Here is a 17,766-nt window from a genome sequence, read left to right as displayed (position 1 = left end):
CACCCATTTTTAATACAAACGATATTATTTGTACTAAGGGAAGGAGGTGAGCTTAGTCTCACTATGAGCTAGCAATAATGTGATGCAAATTCACCTTTAACCAGAATCGAATTTAAGAGCTCTCACTTACAAGTGAAGATGAATACCACTAGATCGTAATACTAATGACTGCGACTTAGAGCACTTAAACCAAAGAAATTTGGATAGCCAAAAAAATAAGATAAAAAAAAAAATACCAAACAAGCTCCAAATATCTCCTGATAGTAAATGATAACTAGGCTTAGGAGGCTTAATCGTAATTACTTGAAATACAAGATTCTGTAATGATGTACAAAAGTGGTCTGAGACCATATGTGACTACATATAAACAAAACAAATAAAGAATGCCGAAAGCTCAATCTAATGAACAATATGGATCAAAACAATGAATGCATCACCCTCATACTTTGCCTTCAAGCACCAGAAACAACTGCATTCTGGCATTCCGGGAAGAGCCTGCATTTCGGATTCTCGTGTTCTTAAATCGCCGCAAGGTTTTTAATTTGCTTCACATGTTTGTAGAAGCTTGCCTTCCTGCGCAGAGTGCATTCAGCAGTATATGATCCAACATAAGGTCGACAAAATAATAGTGCCCAATTTCGCCATCTCTCCACTTCATCTTCAAAGGAGCTCGGCCATAGTGCACCCCATCGTTGCACCGATTATCATAATGCCACGGGTAGGTCATGTCGAAATTGTCAATTACACCAGAGAGGAGCCCGGCTTCCTTCAACTTATCTAACAACACAGAATTAAATGCCTCCATTTTACTCGGGTTAAATCCCAGAGTTCTTGCGTACCCACCAGTGGCTATTGTTGTCCGGTAAAAGACTTTTGGCACCGTCAATCCTCTCTGCCTTATCGACTCCATGATTTCCGCCCAAAATGTTGCTGCATGGCTTGCACCAATAGAGAATGATCTTATGTTGCGCCAGTAATAACCGTCGTGTAATCCAGAGTTCATGATTATAGTATCTGGAACTGTCTCTTGTGAGAAGTACTTCTTTAACAAGTTCCTAAACCCTTCATCTTTCAAAGAATTCAACCCTTGGTAGTTTTGCGTTTCGTTCCAATGACCATTGAAGATGCTTGTAATTCGAACGGTCTGAGAAGGGTCTTTCGGATTTGAAAAGTTGCTATCGAACCGTCTAGGAACTGAAGGTATATCAGGCCGATCCAATATAAAGTTGAGAGTGTTGCGTATTGAGTCTACGTGATTGGAGTCGCCCCAAAAGAAAATCCACCGGTTGCTCAAGCAATTCCAAGCATCATTAGCCGAAAACAATCTAAACGAACAATGCGCGGAGTAAACCCAACCATTACTCTCCAACACCCCCAATGAGCCATTGCACCATGGACTTTGGCAAGGAAAATCCCGGGCTAGGCAACGATACCGACCGTCATTACTAATTTCACAACCATCATTCTTCCCATGCCTAGTCCACCTTCCTGCCCAAATCTCTCTCCCAAAATCGGACTCTTCGCAAGTACGCAGCTCAGGCAACTTCGCCGTGCCCTTTACAAACCTGACCGGAATCTTTCGCAGCTCTCTATCATAAGAAAACCTAGCTGGTGAAAATCTAAGACCCTCAAAATGCCTGAAAAGTAGAATGACAGTAAAATTGTACAACCCCACAAAATCCGGATGAACTTGAAGCTTAACAGAATAAGAACCATTGCCAAAATCTGTCACCAGAGGCCTAGACTTCCATGACTCCCCAGAAAGATCGGTTTCGAAGTAATCCCCACCCAAACATCTAGGGCTCTTATCCTCCCCCAATGCCAGAAACTGGAACTCATAGATTTCACCAGCCGATAATTCGATCAGATCCTTACCGTCCAAATCAAGGATAGCAATTTCTACTGTTCTCGAAACTTTACAGGGCTCTCCTCCCGGAGCTAGCCACCTAGCCAGAAGACTCTTCGTGAAGTTAGGTTCCAATTCAGCTACAACCCAACTCGAAGTTCCGGATTTCAGAGAAACCCCAGTTGAATTCTGGGCAGAAACTGGTCCAGATTGGGAAAAATTAACTGGGTTCTGAGAATCCAAGTGGGTTTTGAACTGGCTCGCATTGATTTGGTTCTGGGTCATATTGGTTTGTCTCTGGGTCGGATTGGTCTGGTTGATTTGGTTCTGGGTCATATTGGTTTGGCTCTGGGTCGGCTTGGTCTGGTTCTGGGTCTGATTAACCGCAATGTCGAACGATTTGACGTCGATATTTTGTTGGGTTTGGGCGAGATTAGCTAAAGCACTAACCTTTGTGGTGGGGTAAGCTTGGCGGGTCCTTGTAGCGTCGACGAAGTTCTGCATAGTTCCGGCATCGACGCTCCAAACCACCACCATTCCGACGAGGACCGCCGCCGTTAACAACCCAACTCGCCATTGAAGCAAAGGACCCAACCTCGGACTCGCCGTCCACGGCTGCGATGGTGGCCAGCCCAGTCCCTTCTCCGGCATCTCTCACAGACTGCAACAACAAAAGCAACATTATCAACTCGCCATTAAAGCAAACCCAGATGGTAAAAAGCTACCAACTCGACGACAAGGAATGTATTTTTCTCGATCTTTTCGAAGCAGTGCATACAGAGAAAAAAAAAATACTTACTTGGTCTGAGTTTGCAGAAGTACAATGTTAAATTTCCTTTTTATCTGCCCCTTGAATTCTGAAAACAGAGAGAATCAATCTCTCTCTCTCTCTCTTTTATTTCTGGTCAGTTCATGCTCTTATTTCGGTTCTTGGAGTCCGACTCATGAAAGAAGAAGGAATAGCTGCTTATAATTTATAAGCTCTGCAGAAAAACATAAATTTAGGCCTGGTTTCTGGGAAGAAATATTAAATACAAATAGTTATATAATTGGTCACAATGTTAGAATTTTCTTCGAACAATACGTTATATTAATAATATAAAATGAATAATTGAAATTACAAATAAAATTTAATAATCACCTATCACTACGAACTAGTATTCTGCTTCGTAATGAAATGTCTTAATTCTGATTCTCGACAATGTTGAATCACATTATTATGACAAGTCTATTTTACTTAACTCACTCTTCCACTCTAAAATAATTCTAAAAAATAAAAAATAAATAAAATTTAAATAATTTTAAAATTGAAACTTTATCAGATAAATCTAACGATTAAACCAATTGTTAATTTTTATTTTTGAGCGAGTTAGTTTTTAGTTGAGAGTTCTAATCCTCGCAGGAGCAAATTATTAGAAGGAAACTGACTGGTGAGTAGGAAGTCAAATCTTTCTTAATTTTTGTGGACGGAAATGCCCCTGTTATTTGGTTCGGGTTGGCGATGAGGTTGATGAGCAGTGGATCACCGACCGGGGGGAGCCAACTGGAGGGAGCGTCGCTGCGTCGGCGGGTGTGGGGTAAGGGTATTTATGTCAATTAATGCATTATGATTAACTGATAAAAAATTGATTGTGCATGGGTGACGATGGTCTGGGATGTCGTGCCACCTGCAATCACGTGGCGACGTTTGAAGGAAGGATTGTGGAATAGGATATGCTATCCACACCTTATTTTTTATTTCTCATATACCATTTGTTAATTTATGTTTATTGATTTTTTTTAATTCATTCGATTTGACGGTCAGAAATTAGAAGAATATGTGAGAAGTAAAAAAAAAAGTGTGGATATCACACCTTGTGGAACACAAAAACGAAAGGCCAAAACCGAGAAATCGAAACCATAGTGAGCATTGCGCAAGAGCAATAAACTCCGGTGGAATTCCCAGTCACAACACCGGCGCGGTTTTTTTTTTGGTAGTGTTGTCGACACATTCATTATACTTTAGAAAACTAATGAAAATTGTTTGAAAACTTTGAGTTTTAATGATAAAAACATAATAAAGGATGAACTAAATAGTATCATGATTGACTTTTTAGTGTAAAAATGTGATTTTTCGTTAAAACAGTACCAAAAGTTTTTTGTTAAAGTTCCATTATACTTTTCACACACTTTTTTCAAATTTCGCCCATCCAATTGAACAAATTGAGGAAAATAACATGTCAAAAATTTAACAAAGATATATGAGAGGTAAAAATAGATGTGTGAATAACACTTTTTTTTTTGACCAAATTTATTTGCACATTCTGATTCTACTATTCTTTGGCTTTCTTTTCTAACATGTAGCCTGTAACATGTAATATACAAATCGTTTATCTCACTGGATAAGATATGGCCCTTTTATTGTAGTGGCATGTCTATGCACTAATGTGATGGTTCAAATCCCATTGACTCTCCACCCTCTAATAACAACTATTTAACTCAATAATGCTATCATTTGTCAAAAAAAAAAAAAAATCACCCATTGAAAACTAACTGTAAAATAGATCAAACATTGTTATTTTGCTAAACACTATATATGATTTGATAGATTTTTTGGAGAGTTAATTTGTAAAAGGTGAACTAGATCTATAACAGGATGAGAATAAGAGCTGAGAAAGTGTGAGAAGGTGGATAGCGTCGTTTTGTGTTTTTCTGTGGATATAATATATAACGTCAACGTGGTAACAATAATACTACACAAATTTAGAACAAATTATTTTCTTTGAAGAATAGTGTTCTAAATTAAAAATAAGGACAATTTATTTTCTTTTAATTTATTTTTCTAGCTTAGAACAATTCAAAATAGATGTTTATACAACGGAGATATAGGGAAGTATTTCTCGTAATTAACTTGAACCTGTAAACTAATTGGAACACCATTGTATTAATTATATACTGACAACCAGAATAAACAGTAGTTATGTGATTACGCAGCCACCAAACGAACCTAAAAAATCAATCAACATTTTTTAATTGATAAAACATATATCTAATTTATTCAAGAAAATGGTAGACAAAGATATTGAGAAAGCGATTAGAGTTGTTAATCTGTCACACACTTGTAAATCTATAGATTTTAGTTCTTGATTAACTCAACAAATATATACACCACGTTGACAAGTGACAAGCACATGTAATGTCATGCATATGCAATTAATTTAGCTAATAATTCATTTAAGTCAAGTTAATTAAATTAAAACCAATAATTAGCACATGCATGCATTACGTAGGAAATTAATAAGAAAACTCACTAGATCATGCATGCATTACGTAGGGAATTAATAAGAAAACTCACTTGATCATGTGGCTCAGTTTCCTCCCTATGCGGTTGATCCTACGATCATACGATGACGATGACGTACGATCGCCGGACATGCACCGTGAGATTCGATTCTCCTCTCTGCAGTTCAAACCCTAAACAACTTTTCACCTAGATTTCCTTCCTGAATAATGGAAGAACAGCTTCCTTCCGAGTTTCTGAGATGGATGCTTTTTGGGGCCTTTCTATCGCATTTTCTGTTTAATTAGCTGCTAATTAAGCAGCTTGTCTTTTGAATGTTCTTGTTTTGCCGTTCTGGTTTGTTAATTGCCTTGTGGCTTGTGTTTATATTTAGTTAATAATTGTGATTTATTTTGGGTTTTTTTATTATTATTTTATCAGTTATTGTCTTTGTTTAAGCTGTTGGTCAGTTGGTCAGTTGGTGTGTGACCGTTTTTACAGTTGGCTTTTGTTGTATTTTTGTTTCTTCAGTTTCTTCGTTCCTTTTAGTTTGGGGTCTTTTCCTCTTGGCCTTTGGCTTCTATTCTTATTCTTTACACACACACACACACACACACACACACACACACACACCCCTTAATATATGATTTTCTTTAGAGAAAAGAAAATATAGTTTTTTAAGCCTCTGCAAATAACCTAAATTAGATAATGATCTCATAATGATAAACTCTTAATCATGCTTAAAGATTTTAACCCGATTTTTGAACTTCTAAATTGTCTCATCTTCGTGGTTGGGTTCAAACTACTTGAGTGGTTGTATTTTCACATTGTATTAGAAAAAAAGGTTTAGTTTGCCCCAATTTTCATTGATTGTGGAAGGAGGTTGGTAGGAATGGAATAAAAGCCCCATAAAAGAAATTCAAAATTCTTGAATGCCGACAGTCGGCAAATTTTCTTGAGTACCTTCCGTCATTCAGACTTCGTTATTGATACATATTTGATTGTCGGATTTGATTCAACGGTCATCGATCACCGATCTATAGCCGTTGAATCCTTTCATGCCTACATCTGGGATAACAGTTGGCAATTGAGTTAAATGGTAGCATTGGTGAAGTGATGGTGTGGACCATGAAACGAAAGGAGGAGGCAAGTCACAAGTGGAAAACCAAAATGTCAAAGAGTATGATGGGTTGGGTGGGGTGGTGAAGGGCATTGGTGGAGCAAAAGGGGTAAAAAGCCAAATGTTGAAGTGTGTGAAGCTTTGAATGACTGTTCTTTGTACCTTTTCCTCCAGGAAAGAAGATATTTGAGTCAGTGTGAACGTGTAAAGTTTGATGTTTTTGGATCCAAAGTTGTTTACAAGTGGAGAAATTTGACATTCTTGAAAGAAAATTTGTGAGCACACATGAGTGGGTGAGAACACCACCAGCCATCCATCAACAACCAAATTCCACCTTAATCCCTCATTGATCTAGTTTTGTCCATGCTTCAACATGGACAATGATTATACGACACGGATTTACGGTCATCCTGATTCCTGGTGCCCACTTAATGAAGCAATGACATGCGAAACATTTTCAATAAATGTCACGCCATGTGGTGATAAACTCGTTCCATGTAAATTGCTCTTCTGAACATAACAACATCCCTTTATTAACAGATGTTAGTAATACCATTATCAGTGACGTGTCGACATCATCCTAGATAACATGTCAATAACAAAACATGTTCATAATACATTATTAACAATATCGATACAAAATCTATCCTTTTGCAAAAGAGCAAACGCCTTGCTGAACTAATTTCTGCTCTTTGATCATACCCTTAACCTAGATACGTTCTCTCCTATGATTCCAAAAAGCTCCTCATTTAGTCTAGTGGTAATTAGTCTCTATTTCATATCTCATGGACGAACTGATTTTGTTCTCATGCATGGCACTTGTTGATTAGTAAGAAAAGAAAAGGTGTCATTAGCGAAACTGATATTCCTCTCTACTCGTTAGGGAGAGGTCTCAAGTTCAACTCCACGTACATGACGAATTCGATACATAATATGATTGACACATTGTGTGACAACCTAAATCCCAACCCAAAGAGGGTGGTGATTTTCAAACACCCACAAGCTAAAAGACAGATTATTATAACACTAGACTCTAGACACTGCTTCAACAGCCGTATTCAAATCTTCCAAAAAGCCATAACAGCCATATTCAAATCTTGAGTAAATCCCAAGAGATTAGGCCAAATAAGACAAACAATTAGCATGTATGCACACACGTTAACGGTATATATGGGATACAATGATGGCGAGGATGAATATGGTTGATGCAAATGAAAGTTTTTGTGATTTTTAGTAACACCTACATTGACACGACCACGACTTGTTAAGCTATCCAACCCGAGAGGGCAAAACGACGATACTATGTCATAGGAAGAAACGACCAAATATGTACAAACAAGACACCAACCCTAATAAGTTTGGAGTTGATTCCAGACTGCTACAGCCAGACAATAGTGCAAAAAATATGACTTTCTATTGTTTTTTGTTTCTTGATAGTTTCACAAAAACGGTAATTTTCTCTCTATGGACACAATTTCAACAATGTGAGTGAAACATGATCGAAATTCACTTGGTGTTTAATATAGAAGGAGATGAAGATGAAGAAACTGGAAAAAGCTGAGAAGGTAAGAGATGAGAAATCAATAAGAATAGAATAAACGAAAGAACTTAGAAATGAAAATAGGAAAACAGAGCAACGCACTATAGCTAATGCCACGGATCATCCCAGCCTTTCGGTCCGTCTCTTTTAACAAAATCAATGATCGCATGAACAGCTTCATCAACTCTGTTGGACAGGGAGTGATTCCCGTGTTCAATTTCAACTTTCTCAGCACCACCCATTGCTTTGCACAATCTGCATGAGATCCACAAATAGCAGTACAATTATTTAATCGGATTGGAGATTAATCCCTTACACATAAACAGATAAAGTGTGCACATGGAAACACTACAAGAGAAGACATTTATGTGCTGTTTTAAACGTAACCAGCATCAACAATCATTTGTTCATAATACTATCATGAGGTTCTTAACAACACAAATGTCGTATAAAAATGAACCTAAAAGTTTCTGTTTCTTACCTTTGGACCAGTGCTTTCTTGTCAACATAGTCTGGCACATATTCATCAGCCATGGAAAATATAACCTACAAAAAATATGACGATTTAATTTGTACTGCCTTACACTAAACCAGAAAGTAGCATCGTTCTTGTATAAAAGGTAAAAAAAACTTATGCTTGTCACTGGAGATAGAAACCAAGAGGCTGACAATGAATTCGCCATTTTTATGTAGTCTTTCCTGAAGCAATACTATTCTAACTTAGTCTTGCTATATTTCTTACCCTTTTTCCTATCATCCCTTATAAAAAAATCTGTGATTTAAGTACTTGCATAACAAAACATATATAATTAAATTATTCTGAAATTCTTTTAATTGTGGCCCCTTCTAAAGTCGTTAAGATCTTGCCTAAAGGTTTACTTCAAATCAAATTAAGTTACTATATAAACACACTTCCTTGCAAATAAGAAAATAAAATAAGGGATACTCTACCTGACAAGGTGTATTAGCCATGTGCCCAAGTCTCAACCTCAGCTGGTCATCAGTAAGGTCAGAACTAAACATGTCATCATCCCCGTTGTATGCACAAAGGGAGTGATACCTGCAAGGCATTTCTTTCTTTAGATAAGGACGAATAGCACTAATGAAAGGCAATATGGTATTTGAAGGCTGAGTAGCAAGACGATCTTAATGTCATGGTGCAACCCATTGCAAACCTCTATGTATTTTCACGCCTATTCTTTCTAATAAAGTTCATCCCAGGACTGGTAATACTTCTTATTACTAATGATAATATGGGTGTATACCCACCGATAGGCAGTTATCGGGGCTCCTGGATCTGCTGCACTTGGCATTAATTCCGACCCATGTCCTTCACAAATCATGGTTGAAGCCAAGTCAATCATAGCAGCTGTTTCGGGAAGAGTTGCTCTATATTCCCGATCACTGACTGGGGCCTGACATTTTAATTGGAATTAGGACCACAGATTCAAGTAAAGGTTCATATAAACAAGGATAGAAGATACTGCAACAAGGAAGTTAAGAACTCTCACATCAATCATTGATTCACCGGACATCAAATAAAAGATGGTTTCACATGATGCTGACAGAATAAGAGCCAGAAAACATATTTCTGTTATGAAAACATCGTTCTTGAGAAAAACAAATCTCTCAGCATAATATCAATCACCTACAATTTATAACTCAACATTTGGCGGAATTGACAAGGAAACAAGGGAGCCAACTTTGCACCCAAACGGCAAGATGATAATCCTAAACACCTTAATTCTGAACGAGGTGCTTCATGTCTAGCATCTTGAACTTATTCACATTCAAATTTCATTTCAATATAGATCAAAAGAACCAGAGTATGGAAAGGGTACTACCTGAAGAATGGCAGCACGGACTGCTCGGGAGCATGCAGCATTGGTGCATATGTAATGTACAATATCCTAGAGTCAGAACCAAAAACATAGTATTCTAGTTAAATGCATCAAAAAGTGACAACTATGAGTGCTCTCATTAACTTCAGAAGCTCAAGTCTAACTGCAATCAACACAAACCTGACAGCCAGTACTATGGCCAAGCAGTACCACACCCTCAGAATCTTCTTTGTTTATAAAGTGACTGATCAGCTGATCAAGTTCCACCGCATCCTTCAATACACAAGGCAACAATATCTCATAAGTAAAAGCAGTAATATTTGTAACTTCAATGCCCAGACCCCAAAAAGATACACACACACACACACACACACACACACATACATATCAATATTTAGAGAGAAAAAAAAATTCAATTTTCCAGTCCAACTTAAGCCCACTTGAAAACAGAAAGCTTAAACATGTAACAAACTAAACTTGATGAAAGGTCCAGGCCAGTCACCAAGGATCCTTTCAAACATATAGATACAATACAAGTAAAACTAACTGTCTTGCAACTTACAAGGATATGTTGTTTACCGTACTGTACATAAAAACACAGGAAACGGTGCATGAATTAAGAACCTATATAAAAAAAAGAAAAAAAGGCAAGGGATTGGTTGAATTAAGTTACTTGTTTCAAGCTGGAAGTGCCATATCCACTGTATGAAGATGACAAGAGTGGTTGAACAAGTGACCATTTCTCTTTGTCCAAAGCAATTGCAAGAGGTTCCAAGTATCTGTAAATTGCATAAAAGAAAGATATGAAAGGAATAACACATTTTCAAAATTTTCTTTAAGCACCTCACTACATTATGCAGTGAACTTGCATTCATAAATGAAGAAAACTGCTGAGTGAAAATCATACATATGATGCAATCTAGTCACACAAACAAGCATTGATGATGGAAGACAAAATATCGCTTCTCTTCAAAAGAAGTTAACAAGCGGTGTTACATACTCTGTTGCCAGAAAACCATCAGACAGTCCACCAATAAAAATGACTTGCTGTCGATAATCACCTGTTTTAAATGCTACCTGCATCACAAGGATAATTCTCATTCATCATCAAGTAAATTATATGTATAAGCATACAAGATAGACTCCTAAAGGTGAGCACAATGAAAGTGACTGAACTACACTCGACAACAATAACAAACAGCAAGAACTTTATATTAAATGAAAGTTGATTATTTTTCAAAAGAAAATAACTTATATAAGACAAGCACGTGAAAAAATGAGAAAGACAAAAAATTCATAGTTTGATCTGGTTGAACTAGCCTAGACTACGATAGTAACTTTTTCGTTCGAATGCTGGGCTTTAGCCTAAAATCCAAAGTACTTAATTCTATGAGCAATTTAAAGTTTTAAACAGAAATCTAGTTTACAAGTTTAATCTTGCAAAATGTTAACCAAACCACTGAAACCAAAAGGCATGAAACTTGTATTCTTGATGCAGCTCACTGAACCTTCCAACATTTTTTACGGGGAGCAATGTGTTTTATTGAACTAAAGGAATAGTTACAGTCTACAGAGTAGACACAACTGAACCTTCCAACAACAGAACCAGGTAATTTCTCCTCTTAGTATCCGTAGATAAATAGCATCGAAACAAATGAGTTTGAAAATCCTATCATTCTTGAAATGCTGTTCTCCCTCAATAGCTGCCAGTGAACAACTTCACGTCTATTTTTCACATGTTACCAAAACCCATCCTAACCTTCTAAGTTCTCACCCAAGCTCCAGCATTACACCTCAAATCCCAATCTCAGTAATTGGCATAAACTTTATCCACCAAATTCAAATCTTCCCAACATCCCAATAACATAATTCAGACTAGCTAACAGTTAAAAATCGCATTTTTCGATGGCAAAATGGCACGAATTATCCCCCATTCTTTCAAAATACCAATCTCAGTAATTGGAAACTGCTCAAAAAATACTTTAACCACCAAATTCAAATCTTCCCCACGAAATGGCACCAATAGCTCCAATTATTTCAAATTACCAACTTCCAAACAGAGATCGAGCTCTCGCAACTCAATCACTACTCAAATGCAGCACAATCCAGAAACAAAAAGCATAAATTGACATAAGAAACAGACAGACCTGAATAGGTTTGGGGCCGTACTTGAAGAGCACGCCTCGGAACTGATTCTTCCGCACAACGGGGCCGGAATTGTCGCCGGAACCGCCCGAAAGGGAGTCTGCTCCCATCTTGACGGACCCGGCCCGGTCCGACCGGCCACGGACGACGCCGGAGAACCACGAACCGGAGGAAGACGACGGAGAAGAAGACGAAGACGACGCAGACAGCGAGCGATTCATGTCCGAATCAGACGCTCCGATTGAATAACATTTTTATTTTGTTTTTGGATTTGAATGCAAATTTCAGGTGAAGAGTTGATAATCTGCAAATCTGCAAATCTGCATCAGACGTCATCAAGGTCCGTGGTATCTCCGTCCCTGCCGGATTTGGATCCTCTCCTGCGCAGGAGATCAGGATCCTCGGATCAAACAAGATGGACAGTTGGATTTTGATCGGCTACAAACAGGGCATCCAAATCCTTCTAAAAATTATAATAATTATAACCGTTGGCTTAAAATTCAACAGCCCATATTGTTTGATCTCGAGGATCTTGATCTCCTGCTCAGGAGAGGATCCAAATCCGTCCCTGCCAATTACAGTCGCAGCTGACGTGGCAAGTTATAGACACACGCGCTTCTAGAGCGCGAGCGCGTGTATTGTGAACTATGGGCCTTTTTCCTTTTCCTTTCTTGAATATATGTGGGCTTATGAAAATAAACCAGAAGGCCCAAATGGTTGGCCTTTTTTTGTTCTTTTACTCTGGCCCATTTGGGAGTGAAATGTAATGTGAGGTTCATTTGGTATCCAACCTAGAAATTATGTTTTTGGGTCAATGTAACCTCTTTTTTTTTTTTTTTTTTTTTTTTTTTGGTCAAGGACAACGTAACATTTCATTCCGGAGGTTTTCTCTCCAGCACATAATTTCACCAAAAATAATGAATGAATGCAATTCAACTAAACCTTATTTAATTAAATTCAGCCGTTCACTAATGAAAGAAAATGTTCGAAAAGATTTTCCATTTCAATTCAATATTACAAGATATAAAAGCCTAAAATAAAAAAGCCCAGAAACATAAGCACAACCTAAATAAAACAGCCCAATACAAGATGAAATTGAAAACCCTAAATGTGAGACAAGAACACAACCAAGAAAATGTAAATTTTCGTATTAAACACATACGTACGCACTTTTCACAATACCTTATTTTTCTGTACATGTTTTAATGATTCATTAAATTGTACATTTTTTTTAAAAACTCCAATGTATCATACACGTAAGTACGTACTTTTCACGTTTAATACACGTTATTTTCACACATTGTTTCAATAAGGCATATATAACATATTCTCTATACGTATTTTAACATATTATTGAAGAAATAAAAATAATTAAATATTAAAATTTTAAAAAGGAGAAATATTCCAAAATATTCTTTTATCAAAGTTGTCGGATATATAATACACGTAGATATTTTTTATGTACTATGGTTTCGTGTTTCACTAACTATGGTTCCTTTTAAAAGCTCATGTTTTCATATTAATGTTTAATGATTCAAATTTTTCTTCAAAACTATTTTAAAATCTTAAATATTTGAAAACTGTTGTAAATGAGGCAAAACATGAAATTTCAAAATTGTTCCAAAACATTTTCGATGTCTATACTAAGATTTGGGGGAAGGATATAACAACGAATGCCATGGAGTTCAAATCCAAAGTCTGCATGCATTAGAAAGGATGAGAAGCTCCTTGGTACTATTTTTTTTAATTTTTTTTTATCAATCCTTGTTACTATTTCAACTACAATATATTAACTATTCTTATTGTTTAGATGGCATCCATTACTTTAGTTGAATTCTAGATATTTTTTAATTATTTTTATTAAGATTTACAAACATACAAAATTAAATTATAAATATGCTATTTTAATATCCATGTGCTAACATTGTACATATATTATTGGGATAGTGCTATTCGCATACCCGTTTTTACACCCATATATACCTTGTTAATATTTGGTCACTAATATTCTTCAATTCATTCAATTCGACGGCCGAAAATTGAGAGGGCGTGTGAGAAGTAAAAATTGGTGTGTAGATAACACTACCCTATTATTAATTCAATTAAACTTCTAAAAAGAAATAGGTTGGTGATACCCGACACCCTCTTTCAATTTTCGACTATCAGATCAAATGAATTGAAGAAAATCAATAAACTCAAATTAATAAGAATGTATGGAAAGTAAAAAAGAGGTGTGTGAATAGCACTACCCAAAAAATAAACTTTAAGCCTAATGGTTATGAACATAGTCAAGCTACATTGTTCCAACCATATATGTGATTTCTAAAATCACTTACTTCATTTAGCATAGCCACTCACCCTAAACCAGGCCGGGCCTCTTGTCTCGCATGGATATCATCATGTTGCTTACATTAATTTATCTCCCATTAATTATGCAATGTTTACTATATTCACCAATAACTATTCCTCTAATGATACTTCTTTTCTTAACGCTGGAAGATGCCGCGTGTCACATCCTGGTCCGGGACGGATCACTTCTCGGGCCCGCTCCACCACCGTAGCACGATATTGTCTGCTTTGGGCTTACCATTCCCTCACGGTTTTGTTTTTGGGAACTCCGAAGTTAAGCGAGAAGGAGACCAGAGCACTCATAGGATGGGTGACCCACTGGGAAGTTGCTCGTGAGTTCCCAAAAACAAAACCGTGAGGGAATGGTAAGCCCAAAGCGGACAATATCGTGCTACGGTGGTGGAGCGGGCCCGGGAAGTGATCCGCCCAGGGCCATGCAATAAGCGTCAATAACAGAATAAGGGTGCAACATTATAACAGGTGAAATAAGGAATCAACTGGAGACCCTGCAGTTGGTCATGTACGGTTAATTCAATAGCTCAATATCCAACCAACTGGAGTCACCACAGTGACTTGTACGACGTTACTCTGCACATACATCGGAACTACCTGAAGTAGTATGTACGATAAGAAAGGTGTAAGAATACGCTCTAGTGCTTCTCTCATCAACAATTGTATAATAATCTAAAATCACCTACAAGTCGGAACCACCTCACATGGTCTGTACGACATGTTGGAACCCTCTAATGGTCTGTACGACATGCACCTACTTGAATCCAAGGTGAGCGTGTGGTGCGGGGTGAATAATATAAGCACTAACACCAGGGGTGCAGGTTTGAGCTTTCAATACAATTCACATCACAATAAATCACATGATTAACATAAAACTCATCTAATACTCACATGTGCGTCCACAGCACCATTTCACATATATATATATGCATCAATTACTAACTCAGATATTTCATAATATGCATGCATGGCATACTTTCTGGTTTTTGATAAAGATTGGTGATTTGAGATATTTGAATAATTATATGCATATTATGTTATTTTCTGGGAAAGTATACAAGTTTTACAGCGAGGGGTTAGAAATGTTATTAAATGAAGTGTTTTCAAAAAGCTTTGTTTTACTGACCCACTCAACTTTGTTTTGCGCCCGTCCAGGTTCTAATTAGCGGTGTTGGTGGCCCACGAGGATTTCTACGACGTACTGACAAACTACATAAATGTAGGACTCACCTGCAGATGTTGTAATTTAGTTATGGTCTTACTTGACTGCACCTAGTACTTATGCTCTAAATATGTGTGTTTCACACTTAAACTCACTCTAGCATGTTAGTTAGATATTATTGCTAGTAATTGGTTTTTATTTCTTCGTATTTCTCTTATCTATTGCTTCTGCATCGCACTTTTGGTTACGTCACGCCCACGTGATAGCCAGCACGTCTTGATTCTAGGATCGGGGTGTGTCACCGCGTATTTTGAATCTCCTATGCTGTTTATATTGCCATTTACCTGCTTATTCTTTACTTAGTGGATCATGGTTAGTAGCTAAGTAAAGCTTAGGCATAGGTTAATTAGACCTAACCCTTTGAAAAACACTCATGCAGAGGACTTGCACAACGAGGCCTCCAGTAGATATGAATATTCAGTCACACGCAAAACCAATGACCCACAATGTTGGTGGGTTTTGACAACTCTAAAAAGTTTTCGTACTAATTTGGCAAACGTAATTATGGAATTCTGAAAATAACCGTAGCCATAATTTGTAAGATTTGCTGCCACATGATATGGACAACTTTGGTGTCGGAGATAGGCTTCAAACTTCAAAGATTGCCCTTGAAATCCAACCCACCAACTTGTGGATGGAAATCACTTGAAGGTTTATTCAGCATATGCCCATCTTCCAATTTGGTTTAAATTAATGAGTATGATTTTGGAGCTCAATTAAAGTTGGGAGCAAGTCCCACTCAACTGCTTTCTAATTATTACTCCCTTAACCATGATGCTTTTATTGAGAGGTATGATGGATCTTATGGATTTATCTCTCAAATTCAAACTATGTGCTCATTTCTGTCAATGATTGGTAAAAAATAAAAAAAGTGAAACGGACATACATGTCAAACGCGGTTCTCAAAACAAACCAAGAAGTTACACATGTCAAAGAAAACACACAACTCCACAATTATGAACTGGTCAAAAGAATAATGTTAACGGCTCCACCCGGGATTGAGTGTAAGCAGGGATTCTTGCTGAAATGTTCAGCAGGGAAGTCTTGTTCTTAAATTTATACTGATTAATAATTATAATCAAATTTATATGATATAAGATGTGCCACATCATTTAATGTCAAATTTAATGCATGAATTTGTGTATATAGCACCACCCCTGCTAAAAAAATATAATACAATTCTAGATAGTATTTTGTAATATGAAGATAATTAAGCAAATTTAAGTCAAATTTGTTGAGCTAAGTATATTTTATATACTCACCTAAACAAAGGTATACTTTTATATACCAAATGTTGGATCAGTTCTTTCTTTATGAGAAAAAGAAGGCAATTTTCTTTCTTTTTTTTTAATTTTTTTTTTAGAGAGAAACAATAGTGGTTTTATTCCACATAATAGTAAAGTCATACAAATTCATTAAGTGTATTCAGAATCAAGTTCGGAGGATCCTCGTACCAACAAAAAACAGAATTGGAATGAGAGGCCAACTTGGCCATACAATGTGCCGCAACATTGGCGGATCGACGAATATGACAATTTTCTTTTTACTATCCTTAAGTTTCGCGAAAATTGTATTTAATATGAAAGTGAGACGAAAAAATAAGTGTAATAAAGCGGGATATCTGTGAAGCTTGAGATAGTAAAATGGAAATTATATAAAAAAAAAACTCAAATAATTTGTAATTATTACTATCCAGTGACCATGGTATTGACGAGCAATGGACTTAGGTTGAAGATTATTCAAAGGACCACTTAAATGTTATTTTAAGCAGTTGACAAAATTATTTGCGGCAATCAACCACATCAATATTGCAAATTTAAGTAAAAATTAAGCCGCCAACTTGCCTAGAGACTCCATGATTATGCATATCTTTATATATAAAGCCAACACTATTTTTTGGGCTCACAAGTTTACTAAATTTTTTAGAGAAAATGCCCCCAAAACAAAAAATTTCAAAAGCAATCCAAAATAATCCACCAAATAATGCAAGGGTATTTTTGTCATTTTAATATTTTTTTAATATTTAATTATTTTTGTACAATTTTTTTAATTATACCTCACAATAGGCTAGCAATAATAATGTGATTTAATCAGTTGTTCATGAAATATTATTTTCTCTATTTTTAAACACATTCAAAACATCTTAAGAGGCGTGTAACGCGTGTTATAAAAAAGGTATTTCGCACGCGGATAATAATGTGATTAAATTAGTTGTCAAATGATTGTTTTTTTGTTTGTTGAACAAACGATATTATCTACACTAAGGGGGAAGGGGTGGGCTTAGCCTCACAATGGGTTAGCAATAATGTGATTCAATCATTTGTTTATTAAATATTATTGTCTCTATTCTTAATGTAAATTCAATAGAATGTAGATGGAAATTGAAAGATTGATTTTATTATGTGAATTTAGCTGCTTTGATTGGTTTGTGA

At 36.5% G+C, this 17,766-nt stretch overlaps 2 protein-coding genes across 2 annotated transcripts; both read right to left on the bottom strand.

Moving 5' to 3' along the window:
* Window positions 1-264: 264 nt before the first annotated feature.
* LOC103453071 (uncharacterized) lies at window positions 265-2,975 on the bottom strand. The gene is made up of 2 exons (XM_008392605.4): window positions 2,646-2,975; window positions 265-2,507 (listed from the first exon to the last, which is right to left on the bottom strand). The coding sequence occupies exon 2, from the start codon at window positions 2,495-2,497 to the stop codon at window positions 548-550; it is 1,950 nt and encodes a 649-aa protein (XP_008390827.3). The 5' UTR covers window positions 2,498-2,507; window positions 2,646-2,975; the 3' UTR covers window positions 265-547.
* A 4,642-nt stretch (window positions 2,976-7,617) lies between these two features.
* On the bottom strand, window positions 7,618-12,297 carry LOC103453072 (UPF0613 protein PB24D3.06c-like). Its single transcript, XM_008392606.3, has 9 exons — window positions 11,754-12,297; window positions 10,607-10,683; window positions 10,280-10,385; window positions 9,787-9,879; window positions 9,610-9,675; window positions 9,035-9,180; window positions 8,717-8,825; window positions 8,247-8,311; window positions 7,618-8,020 (listed from the first exon to the last, which is right to left on the bottom strand). Exons 1-9 carry the CDS (start codon window positions 11,970-11,972, stop codon window positions 7,873-7,875), a joined length of 1,029 nt encoding a protein of 342 aa, XP_008390828.2. The 5' UTR covers window positions 11,973-12,297; the 3' UTR covers window positions 7,618-7,872.
* Between the last annotated feature and the right edge of the window lie 5,469 nt (window positions 12,298-17,766).

Source organism: Malus domestica, chromosome 13 (assembly GCF_042453785.1).
Source record: "Malus domestica chromosome 13, GDT2T_hap1".
In the NCBI taxonomy this organism is placed as follows: Eukaryota; Viridiplantae; Streptophyta; class Magnoliopsida; order Rosales; family Rosaceae; genus Malus; species Malus domestica.
Note: the sequence above shows the minus strand (reverse complement) of the source record. Positions and strands in the feature narration are given on the sequence as shown.

Coding starts and splice junctions, on each gene's coding strand:
- LOC103453072 (XM_008392606.3), bottom strand. CDS start 11,972: ATGAATCGCTCGCTGTCTGCGTCGTCTTCGTCTTCTTCTCCGTCGTCT. Junction 9,676..9,786: donor GCCATAGTACTGGCTGTCAG/GTTTGTGTTGAT, acceptor TTCTGACTCTAG/GATATTGTACATTACATATG. Junction 8,312..8,716: donor TGGCTAATACACCTTGTCAG/GTAGAGTATCCC, acceptor TATTTTTTGTAG/GTTATATTTTCCATGGCTGA.
- LOC103453071 (XM_008392605.4), bottom strand. CDS start 2,497: ATGCCGGAGAAGGGACTGGGCTGGCCACCATCGCAGCCGTGGACGGCG.